General features: G+C 36.9%; 1 protein-coding gene across 1 annotated transcript; it reads right to left on the bottom strand.

The window, feature by feature from the left end:
• Nucleotides 1-12,794: 12,794 nt before the first annotated feature.
• On the bottom strand, nucleotides 12,795-13,446 carry LOC104497239 (serine/threonine-protein phosphatase 4 regulatory subunit 4-like; the record flags this gene model as incomplete). The annotated part of the gene is made up of 2 exons (XM_010140468.1): nucleotides 13,357-13,446; nucleotides 12,795-12,868 (listed from the first exon to the last, which is right to left on the bottom strand). Coding segments are annotated over exons 1-2 (164 nt in total), but the record flags the coding sequence as incomplete, so codon positions are not given.
• Nucleotides 13,447-13,553: the final 107 nt, after the last annotated feature.

The raw sequence follows: 13,553 nt of genomic DNA, 5'->3' as shown, positions 1-13,553 counted from the left end.
AATATAAATATATAAAACATTTAATACAACTTATTTATAAAATAAATTACTGCTGTCACACCCAAAGGGCCTAGTGACTCAAAAAAAAAAAAAAAATTAGAAAACTAATACAAAACTGTGAACTTACTCCTCATATAAGCTAGCCTTTAGACAGCTCGGAAGTGGAAAATCTTGCTTGTTCACCTCCTGTTCATTATTCAAATATTTTCCAGTAGTATTGGACATCTACTTCAGACTGAAGCAATTACATGCATCAGCAATACAATGTGAAACAGCTAACACTAATGTTACTTTCTCATCCCTCAGAAGCAACCACAGATCAAAGTCAACTTTCTGAGGTAAACATGCAAATAACTAAAAGTTACCTCAATTCCCAGCTGTTGCTGATTCTCATTCTGCCAAACAAAAAAGTGCTTTACTTGATTCACGCTCACTTTGGAAAGTAGCATAAAATTCAGCTACTTAATTAAAACGAAGAAAGAGTCAGAGTTATGCCTCTCAGAAATATGAGATTTGTTCTATTGATGACATACAGCTTGGGATAGACAGATAATCAAACCAGATAACACAATTAACTTAATAAGCAAATTGAAGTGATAACACAAGATATGCAAATTTTCATCTCTCTGGCAGATTAATTTCAAAAAGTAGATAAAAATGAGTATTTTATATACATACAGATATTTACACTCCTGTTAAAATCATTATGAGCACACCATCAGCATCCTCCTGCCTACCCAACTAGGTTTAGGTAATTATAATCCCAGTAACGTTCTCTAGCTTCAAAATCACTACAATGATCTTAAATAGCCTTTTGTTAGACTATTTTTTCTTCACATACTCATATTTTAAATTATTTCTAATGGTACAATTATCCCCAAAAGAATTTGACATTCTGCAGTGGAAAGAATAAATAAAGCATTTACCATTAATTCCACCCACATTTACTAAAATTAGTTCAGATTCATTTCTGGAAGAAAAGAGTATCTCTTTCCTTTGAATGCGCGTCAAACACGCTCAGCTGCACAGATCCTTCACAGCCTATCAGTGTCAACCACCAGAATATCTGGTTTATCTATTTACTATGTTAGTGACAATATCCTTCTATGGAAGCAAAAGTAACATGGAAAAAGAAAATTTACAGTAGAAGGCAACAACTGATACAATACCACTTGCACATTGCCTCCCACCACCTGCCGCTTTGGTTTGTTACTGAAAATGAACAGAATTAAGTGATCGCTGGAAGCTGTGGGACAGTAACGTTTGAGTCTAAACTCATTGTGGAATATCACACAATGATTGTTTTCACGAATAATACTTTTATTAGGTATCTGACATCCACGCAAGTGGATATTTACAGGTAGAATTTACCTTAAAAACAGCACACAGTGCTGAGAACATCAATACTATTCCAGTGCATCCAGAGTTTCAAAGTTCTTTATGAGTATCACAGGGACAACATAATCTTTCCAGGTGCCCTACAAATCATCTCCACTGGTATTCAGTGTGTAATCTCCTGAAGATAATGAGCTTAATGCAAACCCTCATCACAGGAAAGATTGCAAAAAAATAAAAAGGAACATAAGATGTATGCCCTTGCAAGGGAAGGAATAGCATTCGGGAAAAAATAAAATCAATCTTCTGTATGCTTGATTCAAAAAGGGGGAGCAACTGAGTTAAAAAATACCTAGTACTTTCATCTTTCACCAATAAGCATGTAAAGTAAGTCATGAGCATCTCATATGACCTAACAAGAACTAAAATCTACCTAAATCTTCTTCAACTAAGGAGTCTTAAAGGTGTGGGGCATTATATACAAACACATCCAAAAGCTGCCACTTGCCAGTTATTCATTTAAAAAAAAAAAAAAATCCTCTTCATTTTAGTCAGAAAGTGAGATGAGGCACTGGAAAAGTAAGTACTTGAAGTCTTCAAAATTCTTCAGAATTGGCAATAAATAAGTAAGATACAAAGATGTGGACATTGATCTTATTGATCTATCTGCTGTCTTAACACCACTTTCAAACAGCTGGGACAGTTTACGTTATCAAAGTGCACGTGTATTTATCTGCCCTTAAGAGCTGATTTTTCCATTTCAGTATGCACCTAAGCTTTTATTACAAATCCGTGGTGCAAGTAGTTTCTTCATGTGTAATACAACAGGCTTGCAAGGTGCAAAAGAAGTTACAAGTAATCCTTAATATGCACCTACAGTTGGCCTTACAGGGTGATAAGAACATGAGGAAACAGACATACTCCTGGGTTAAACCTGTACTAATTTTAAGCAGTCATCATTCTCCTCTCCATTTAGTGGTTAGCAGTTCACACAGTTGCAAAAAGCAAAAATTAAAATAAATCTTGCCCTGAAGACAATACCCCAAATAACTTCTAGCTTGCAAAACAGCAGAGAAATAATCCTGAGCTTTTAAATAAAATTACGTAAAGGAGATTAACTGTTTATAACAGAATAATTTTGGTGCAAGCAGCAATGAAGCAGTGACTCATGTTTTGCTATTTAATATGGACATAAATCCTCCTCCTCAAAAGCTTGGTTACAATTTCAGCAGAGAAAATGGCATCTTTTCTGTTTCTCCCTTTAAAGACAGTGTTTTTATCTCCAGGCCTGCACAACAATGTAATATTACCGTGTAAATATGTATATTAAAGCAGATGCCCTTCACATTTCTCTTTTACATATACTTACTCTGTCAGAGACAATACAATCAATTCATATTTACAAGAAAAACATAGTGAGCATTTTTAAAGCATTTCCTTACTGTCCCTAGCCCCACCTTCTCAATATACCCTTGGTAACTGAAGTTACCAAGCAATTTCAGGGTGGGGAGAGAAAAAAAAAGGGAGTATATACTACTTGGGAAAGTCACCAGGATGGTCAGCTGCCGCTCTCATGCAGCACAGGCAGACAGTAAATCATCCCATTTTGCATACATAACCCTTTGCGAGCACAATGGACTGGTATTACTGAGGGCAATAGCGCTTCTCCTGCTGCGCAGCTCTGTTTGTATCAACTGAGTTATCGATGCTTGGACCCAGCTTGAATCCAGCTTTCCTGGTCTTCTCCAGTTGGTAAAGGGAGATGTTTTGCAGTTATACAGGCGGCTTTGAACAACTTCAATTTAATCTTAGCATAAACTGATGGCTCCAGTTCAACAACAGTCAGGGGGTCAGGGTAGCTAACTGATACCTACCCAAACTAATTCACTGGTTTTACTTCAGGAATTGTGGACTCACAGCTTTTTACTAGAGGAATAATTGACATTTTGTAAACAAGGCTATTCTCATAAGCAAAAAAACCAGGGGCTACAAGAACTTACGCTTATACCCTTCCTCATGCTCCCAGACTGCCACAGAAAACCCTGTGGCAACTTTTGCAATTTTATTTAAAGTTACAGTACACTGCTATTTGAAAAAAATAAAAAGAAGTTATATCATTCCTATTTAAGATATGCTGAGGGAAGAAAAAAAAATCCTTTTTTTTTTCCACAATCGAGAGGAAGATTTAACTTCAAAAACCTATGAGGAAAACGTCTTAGGAAAAAAGTCTGTATTGATTTATCTGCAAAGCCAAAAGAATTCTCTTAAACTGCATGATTATTGAAAAATGAAGAAGGATAAGAAGAATGGATAAATTATTTTCTTTTCCCATTAGAAAGAATGTAAGACAATGCTCTTTGATGCTTCAGTCCTTCTTCTTCATTACACATTATTTTGACTCGGTGATGCTGGACACTTTTATTTACAGAATCTTACAGAAAATGTAAGTTAAAAAAAAATGTCTGAAGACCTAAGAATACCTTCCCAGCTACTGTAAGTACATAAAGTCAATAAAACAAGAGCCCTAGTTACTATATGCAGTTTGCATTCGTACACCCTTAAAATGATGCAATTCCATTCATGTCAGCTCATCTATCCCTGCTTACACACAGCCTGAATGTGACTTTCTAGTGCTACAGTAAACGCAAGAACAGTGGCAGAACAGGAAAGTGGGAATTACAGAGGAACACTGGGACTAAAAATCACACTGTAACATGTTGCTGTAAACAAAGTGTGTAATTTTGGAATTATAGAATGACTAAGAAGTATCGTCCAAACGCAGAGTCTGTTAGGAAAGGGGTAGGTATCTACAAGCATTAGTATGTAAGGGTTAGATGAGCAAGATGCTAATTGTTGACAGAAACAAGTTCAAGAAAGCATGGCAAATCCGCTCAGCCCTGCTGTCAATGGACAGGACTGACAAGGAATGACTCAGCTAACCTGCACATGACGGTTGTACGTGTTCTCAGAACCCACAGCTACCCAACACACAACAAAGGAAACTGCTCCACAAACGATCACTACAAAGATACAGAGAAATATATCCAGAGCCTGGTATTTTTATTCCTTACCTCGTTGCATTAAGGCATTAAACCTTTTCAAAAAGAAACATGCTTTTCAAAAAGAAACATGCAGAAACATTTATTTGAATGCAAAAGAAGCTAAAAGGTAGAATTTACCTGCATCATCAAGAGTCCATTCAAACAATAATATGGATATGAAATATCTGGTACATTTTCCTGCTTGTATAAAAGTATCAGCCAAAGGCAATAAAGCACGCCTCAGACAGATGTATTCAAGAGATTCAGCAGAAGTTTCCAAGTGGTTGTCTCTTTTCTCATTCTGTTTTATTATGACTCATAAAGCAGAAAGACATTTTCTTCCACAGACAGGGGTGTTCATCTGATCGGCTACAAGGAATTAACATTCAATGGGAAAGACTTCATCTTGTCGAAAAGTGTCTATATGACACCAGCAAGATTATTCATGGAGAGAGGAGCAACTTAAAGGACTGCGGGAATATGATAGCCATGTAAAAACTAGTTTTAACAGACTGAGGAACAAGAGTTTGAGAACCCTTATTTTCAAAGTCCGCTAAAGTTGCTGTAACTGTTCAGACTGGAAAGACCTATACACAAGCTGATCTAGGAAGGTAATTATATATTGAGGGCAGGGACGGAATCCAGATGTAAGAATGACAGTGACTGATCCCAAAGCGTGAGTTTAGAGTACAACCCAGTTAAGTGGCATTCCCATCACTATCAGGTTCAAATGGAAAGATTCTTGTACTTTTGCATCACTAGCCCATCATTAAAAATCTTTCACTGAGGGTATAACTCTGTCTTTGGCTAGAGATGCAACTTGTGACATCTGTTTTGGAATCTGAACCGACTTTCTTTTCAGGCACAGCATCCTATAATCACGTATAATTTGAACAGTTGGTTCTTTAGCTGTAATACTAACAGATCATGTCAGTAGAAATCCTCACTACAGAAATCACTTCCCCTTTCCATTTCAGTTTGCCTTCAAGACTGAAGAGAAGTTTTCTTATACAAAAAGCTGGCTCTGAAAGATAAAATAAGATGTCCCGACCAAAGCAGGAGAACTTCTCAATGATAATGGAGACCTCCTTGAATTACTTAGTCTCAAGAACAGTCTACATTTACATTCTGCTCTCCCAGTGTAAAAATTTCTGTTTAATTGATGAAATAATCCTGGTTTATTTCCTGTGACATAAAGCTTTGGGCTCTAAGGCTTGACAACGATCCAGCTTTACAACATTATTGTTATTTAAACTACCTGCTGGTAAAACAAAGACAAAAACATTACTAAAAATAACTCCAAAAATAGCTAAATAAAACTGTTCTACAAGTATACCCAGGAGAACAGGATTAATTTTAAATCTCAGTGAAGCTATTTCTTGTCTCATTTCAAATTATTCCTGTCATAGCTCATCAGCTGAGGCACAGACGTAGGCCCAAGACTGCAGTCCTAGTTCCAGCAGTCCTAGTTCCTTAAGTCCTTAAATTATAATCAGAATTTCACCTCAGTAAAACAACTTCCCCTTCACACAAATTTTACAAAGTGCAGCAATGTGAACCAATACATAACAGAGTGTTATCTGTCTCACTTTGTGGAGAGCCAGAGTATCTGAATGTAAAAAACATGTGGTGTATCAGCACTAAGAATCATTATTCTGAAGAGTCTCAGAGTGTACTCAAATTTGGCGGACAGATAATGGTACATCCTACTATCCCGATACTCACAAAACTGAAATGTCTACTACTGCTTTTATGGAAGAGTAGCTGGACTGCTGCTGCTTCACTTTGTCACCAGCAAATGAAGCAGAATCAGAGTGCAGAGCCACGCATGACATACGAAGGGCTCCCTATACCTACCACAGAGCAGTCCTCAAAACACTAGGAGTTTGCAAGAAAATCCCCTGGATTGTTGCAGTCACTACTATAGGACAGTCTTTACATTACAGGGCTGTGGGAAAGTGTTCTCAGACTTGAAATAAATGGACAGCTTGATCTACTCTTTGAGGAGTGTGTACCTTTGATATATGCTAACACAAAACACTGCATTTTCCCATCTACATCCTCATGCAGGTTCCATCAGATGCATCTCCAGGTCCTAAAATAAATTAGTGTAATGCCAAATCAGCCAAAAGATACAAAAACGAATTACTAATATTGGGCAAGCATGAGGGTAAAAGCTCTGCAGAAGTACAAAATGTTGTTATAAACAACACTGGAGCTTTCTAAGGAAGGTGATATAAAGGAGAATTATTATACTTACACATTAACTATGTGCCATCTCAAAATGAATTGTGCAGCTGTTAAAGTTATTTATTAAATGCCAGTGCTCATCTAAACAAAAACAAAACAAACTCAGTCTCCTGCTGGGGAACATGCTATTCCTGTATAGGATTTGACATGGAGAAAGAAAGAAACATTGCAATGATTTAGTTGAATATTCCTATGTAGATCTTTTCTGGGAGAGCATGATAAGGTTTTTCCAGGGCAACAGATCATTTTCACAAGTTAAGGAAACCCACAGATCTTTCAGTTGTGTTTACTATCAAAAAAGGCATCCACACAGCTACCTAGTTTCTCCTTAGTATGTTATGCCCAAAGATGCTCTGAAACATAAATATAACTGACATCTCCAGCAGAGAATTTGATAATGCATAAGAGCTACGACTGATCTTGCACACCGCAGCTCTCATGCAGACTTCCAGAAGTCCATTTAATGCCAAAGGGCTCATTAGATACACTACAGCTGATACTTTATACTCTCTGATCATTTCAACCAGACTTGACTTCACAAAGTGTAGCTTCAAGATTAGCACAGCCTGAACTAAACCTGTTCTGCTGTTGATGGGAGAGTGATCTACCAGCTGTGACTTCTCTGTTCATGCTCCTGCTAACAGTAGCACAAGCAGTCACGTAGATGCACATTTTGTTGTAAGCAAATACCTAAAAAATTTGGTAGAATTAGCATCAGTTTCCGAATCTGACCGAGCTGGCATGGCACACAAAATTTATCAGTAACAGGCAGTCACGTAAGGAAAGGAGAGCAGAGCTTCTCTTTTTGACATAGGAACACCTTCATTCAGCTGAACTAGACTGTGAAACTATACACCACGAAATCTTAGTTTCATGAATACCATAAGCCAGCTAAACATGGTGCTAAGTCTCAAAGCCATTTCACCCACTCCTGGACAGTGCTCCCATGCTGCTACCCAGTTCTCTTGTGCTGGCATGGGGCTTTTTCCAGATGCACAAAGTCCCGAATCAGGCAGTTGATCTGTTTTAAAACTAACTGTTATTTTCATGGTTCACATAAGATAAATTCCCCAATATGCTGTGAGGCACAAGAGAAAATGTAGCACTAACACCGAACAGGGGGAGGACTGGGGCTGCCATCCTTCTGCACTGACTGTGGCCTGAGAAAGAAAACTGAAATGAAGATTTTTCGCTCTCCTATTCTTTGTTTTTGGGGGTTTTTTTCAGGTTCCTCAGAGTGCTATATTAACTCAGCTCTGTATATTTACAGCTGGTTCTTCAGCTGTAGTTTCAACTCAGCTAATATGATCAGAGGAGTATTTACACAAATCCAAATTTTAATAAAAGTATGTGACTTAGCACAATTTCGGAAGACTACAGGTACACCTTTAAGGTGAAAGAATCAATTTCATGTACATTCATTTATTTGTATAACAGAGTCGAGGTCAAGCAACTAATTCATCTGTCCAACTAAGTGAATGAGGAAGTAAAATTTATAGAATTTAAGTTGTAATTTACAAAATAAAAGGGGGGGGGAGATTGAAGAAATACTTATGTTGGTATTTACAGTTCGCCAGTACAGATGGAAGAATTATTTTCCAATGTGCTTAGCATGACAGCTGGATCTTTCAGTATACTATGTATGTATCAGGACCATAAACTCAGGAGCTGTATAATTCAGAGTAGCCAGTTTTCATAATTAGGTTAACACAAAAAATTTGGCACATTATTTACATTAGAAAAACAGCTCCTAAAGTTACATTTAAAAGAAAGTTTTCATTTAAATTCAGAGGTGAGTTGCCTGCACCTAGACAGAATAGAAAACCTCCAAAACTAACATGAAGATTAAAACTAGAAGGAAAATTTTAAAATCTTTTAAATAGTAGTAGTTTTGACACTCACAGTAACAACATATACTGTATAAAAAGTTGTTTAGAATTTGAGAATAACTAATCACAGATGGCTACAATACAATACAACTCTTTTTGTTGTTTTTTAAGACATGCTAAGTTTATACATTGAATTCTTTCCAATCTAGGTAAAGTATCTACTGTATCTTCAAAAACTGTGCTAAATGTTTTGCAGAGGGCTTGTATTGTTTTCTAAAGAGATCACTCCAAAACCAAAGTACAGTATGTTCCCAAAAGGGTGAATAATTCAGCCTTCTTCTTGATAGCTCATTACTACCCTGTTATTTTGAGTATGACAGAAATGTCAAGGCCTAGAAGCTTTAACTCTAAGCAGGCACAAATAAACAAAAAGTAGCTGAATACAAACAACAATGTAAAACCCCTAGGGAAATCTATCAGAAAAGTTTTCAGAAAACAAACTATGCTACAGCGTGCAGGCCAATAAACAGCCTTGTATCCAAAACAGATTCACATCAGGCAAAGAATATGTATTTTGCTATTGGCTGTATGCCATAAAAGGGTGAGCTACACTAAGACAAATAAAAATACGTAATAACATCAAACATCAGCAAACATAGAAACTAATATCACAGGCAAAAGTTCATAGCAGGAATAAAAATTATTGTCTCCGAGCTACTTATTGCCACTGTCCTGGAAGAGGTCATGATGCCCTGAAGTGGAATGCAAACTACTCAGTTGCTTCTGCGCAGTCTGGCAGCTTGTCTTTAATCTGCTGATGGTTTTATGATAAGCTATCAGTCTTGAAAACAACATGGTTGAGATGCACATTCCGTGGAGACAGCACATCCAAAACACAGTCAGAATACAACTCTTCAGAAACCCCCAAGCACTCAGGCTGAAGATCTGAAGCACAGATCTTAGACATTTGGATGCCTCTCCCTCTTCAGGTATCTAAAGCCATTTGATTTCCATGGCAAGTTCATAAATATCCCTGACAAACCTGGTCTAAGGAATCCCAGTTCCTCAACCAGTATCAAGGTTAATTGAGATTATAACAAATGATAGTCCAATTTGCTACTGTGTTATTATTAAATTAGAGCTTGCTCAGTCTAATCGCAGAATGTTACCTAATTAAAACTGAGCACTCTGGGCAACAATGGTCTAAAGCTGAAGTTCACCCACGTTTACGTCATATTAAAGTGACTTTGGCCACCAGGAGTACTAAGTCCTTTCCCTTTGCGTGCACAACTGTTCATATATCCACATGATGAGCCAAATCAAGGAGGTGATTTAGCTGAAAACTAGTCTGACTAAAAATGATCAGATTTAGCCAGATTATTTTGTCAATCTACATCATTACATAGTTATGTGAAAAAGGTACTGGGAGAAAAGAGGAGACTGAAAGCAAAGTCATCCCCTAAAAATAAAAATTATATATATGTGAACTTGTCAGGATTATCAAAACTACAATTGGCACTTTCGAATGTAAAACCAAGTTATGATAGGTAACAACAGAAGACCAATTAAAATGAAGCCACGTTCCTGTGAAAGTGAGGTTTCGCACAGGATTAATGTGCCAATGTACTCGCCATGTGCTAAGAACATTTGTAGACATATATTTATGTCATACTTACGAGAAAACAATGAAGCAAAATTTACAAAACTCTATGACAATATATCATGGCTGGATACAGACAGACAAGACACTGCAGGAATACAAAATAATTATTAGATGAATACAAGTATATAGGAGATGAGCAAAACAAAAAACTTTACGATATCAAGAAGTAAAACAGCATGCCATAAACTCTATAGTATTACTGGAAAATTTAAAGTAATACAAGAGGTGAAAAAAGAAGAATGAACTGATGAAACTGATCAGAGTTGGGAAATGAATACCTCCTCATATACACAGTATAGCAAGAATCAGTCATGGAAAAAAAAAATACCAGTCCCCAACCACACCAAAACAAACAAAAACATTATTCAGGCTCCAAAAACCTCACACAGTAAAAGGCTGTACTATTCTCTCCAACTAGGATGTCAATGTACCTGTTTTCAGACTACAATAGTAAAAGACTTCAGAAACAGAAATCTAGAAAAATCAGGTATCTACTAAGCATAACAGCAATCCTGCATATAAGCAGAACAGAGTACCCAAGTTCAAGGGTAGGGAGGAGAAATTGGGGCAGGTTTTGGAGGGAAAGGTGAGAAGGAAGCAGTGGGCTTTTTTTCTCAGAATGCAAGTCATTAAAATTTGAGGACTTTTTCTGGACTTCCACCCAAAGGTTTCACTCAGTCTTAGTCAGCTCCATTGTACTGTACAAGCAACACTGAAGATATCCTCCTCAGTAAATTAAAAATCTCCAACTTGCAGATTAGAGTTACATAAATGAGTGACAATATAAAAGACAACGTGACACAACATTAAGTATTTTGATACTATCTGTAGATATTTAAGAGATTTATTTTCTATTATTGTTCTCAGATATTTTTTAATGTATATGGAGATAGCATCATCCTTTCCAAATGGAGCACAACACAGACATCATTAACAATTCTTTTCAATCTCACCAAAGCAATTTCTATAGTGGGATTTTCAGCTAAAGGCAGTGTCTTTTCGGGTAACATCAAGGAAAGTCCCACATAAGGGACAACCTGAAGGACAGCAAATAATGCATCTGAGTTAGAAAATGAGGCATGAAAAGACCAGACTGACATTACTGTCAAACAGGAACAGGCAAGGGTATTGTATTTAAGAGATTAAAAAACATCAGGCAAGCCAAAAATACGTACCTTTTTACACTCTACAAAGGATACTACCTGTGCTACAGGCAGCTTTTCAACTCTGTTTGCTTATACTCCAACTCAGTCCAGGAAAGGCGATACAAAATTGAACAGCAAAATCTTCCACTGGATTATTGTATTAACATACCTGGACAATCACAGCAAGTGATTGCCTTACAGAAAGCTTATCAAGCAGAGATGAAGCCACCTGTCAGCAATGAGGACAATGCAGAGGCAAAAATGAAAACCTCATTACAAGGAAAAGAGTATTATGTCCCCAGAATAGCTGCTCAAGTAGAGAGAATGCAGCTGAAGATGTGCAGAGAAGTTCAAGGCCAGGTGGAAAAGCAATTAGTAAGATTAAAGATACGAAGTGGAACCTTTTACCCTTTAACAAGGCAATGATCCAGTAAAGACATACTGCTGGAAACACGATCCTTAATTGGGAAAAGAGCAAAGAAGTTTGCTGACACACAGGGAAAGGAAAGAAAAATTAAAAATTCAACTATGATGATTGCTGTGAGGTAAAAACCAAAATTGATATGCATCCTTTGCAATGACATGCACCATATCCAAACTGCTTCCTCTGAATTTCCCCAGTCAGACTGCTTTAATTACACAAAACATTAGCAAAGCAAGTTTTAAAATCCACAATTTGCAAAAGTTCAGCATTAAAAAAAATCCCATAAACAAAACTCAGTATCAGAAGTAGTATCAGTGGACAGAAATGCTTACCTAAAAATAATCTCACGTGCCCAAAAAGAGAAAATCAAGGCACTGAGAATATCTACTCTAAACACTGAGAACAGGCAGAGGCTAGAAGAACACTTAAAACAGCAGAATAAGCAAACTGAGAGGGAGCTGCAGCTGGTTCTCCAATTACTAGGTATTGTTCAAAAATGCATATTAAAATAAAAATCCCTCAGAACATTTGTACTGTCGAACATGACTTGGAGAGTAGTTGGAAGTATTTTAAACTATCAAAGTTTATGTTATTCAAGTAGTTGCAAATAAATATCAAAAAGAGGTAAAATGAAAAATCAGAATGCAGGGAAGTATTAATATAGCATCTTCTATGGTATTTCCTAAGGACTGTAAAACTAATCTCTTAGGTTCTCTCTTCTGAAAGCCCAGACGTATATAGTATGCTCAAAGAGCTCTGTTACCAGTCTGCCTTAACTGCTCATGCCTTAGAGTGAATACGAAGTCACTGAATGACTGGTGCTGTTAACGCTAACACTCAGGGAACCTTGCAAAATCAACTGCAGAGGAAGAGAAAATGAAGTGTAACACAGTGTTGGTGAGGGCCACGTTACAAACTCGGAAATGTTACATGTACACAGCCACCATATTCTGTATTTTTTTTTAATTACCGTATCTATTTTTATCTTGCCTATACATTTAACATAGCAGAAAGTAAAAAAAAAAAAAACCCTATTGAAAAGCACTAAAAAAGCTGTATGTAAGCATGACGGTCAGCAATGCTTCACAGCAATATTTTAGGAAATACCTGAGTAGATAAACAGCCCTTTCAATATCACTGAGTTCTTCATCAACTGTCAATCTTTCTATTTCTTCTGGTGTCTGTCAAGTATGAAACAGAGATTATGAGTTTACAATATCTTACTATTTCATCATTTTAATCTTCTTAAAACAATCCCTTCCTCCACACATATCCAGGGATAGTTCCATGAGTAATTTGAATTTAATCCTTGAAATCTCTAGCCAACATTTCAAATTCAATCAAAGAAGTCTCTTACCAGGAAAAGATGGGATGTAACACAAGTACCGTTCCACGTCAGACACTACCACTATTAATCACTTAAGAGTATAAACAAGTCATATATAAATTACAGACCTAAGCTTGTTCTTTTTCCAGCTTAATATTCTTATACTGAAAATATTAAGTCCTTGCTATATATTCGAGATTGTTTATTCCAAAACGACTGAAAACATTTTTTTAGTATGCTGGTTTGTAAAAAACAAACTGCCCATTCGGTTAGCTCTGCATAAATAAAACAGACACAATTTCAAATGGATTTTAAAGCATCGTTCTATTTTGAAGTATATACCTTCAGGCTCCTGCGTACTGGCCTCTCTATAATAGTTAGTTCCTGCAGGTCTTCTATGTAGCCAAATAAATTGCTCTGACTAAAATCCATTTTGGAGAAGATTATTGCATGCATGTAACAACTAAAGCCTTTGGCAACCGATGCTCTCCCCGTCTCACATAGCACCGAAGGAGGCAGGACCGGCACCGCGCACACCC

This window comes from Buceros rhinoceros, unplaced genomic scaffold (genome assembly GCF_000710305.1).
Source record: "Buceros rhinoceros silvestris isolate BGI_N320 unplaced genomic scaffold, ASM71030v1 scaffold46337, whole genome shotgun sequence".
In the NCBI taxonomy this organism is placed as follows: Eukaryota; Metazoa; Chordata; class Aves; order Bucerotiformes; family Bucerotidae; genus Buceros; species Buceros rhinoceros.
Note: the sequence above shows the minus strand (reverse complement) of the source record. Positions and strands in the feature narration are given on the sequence as shown.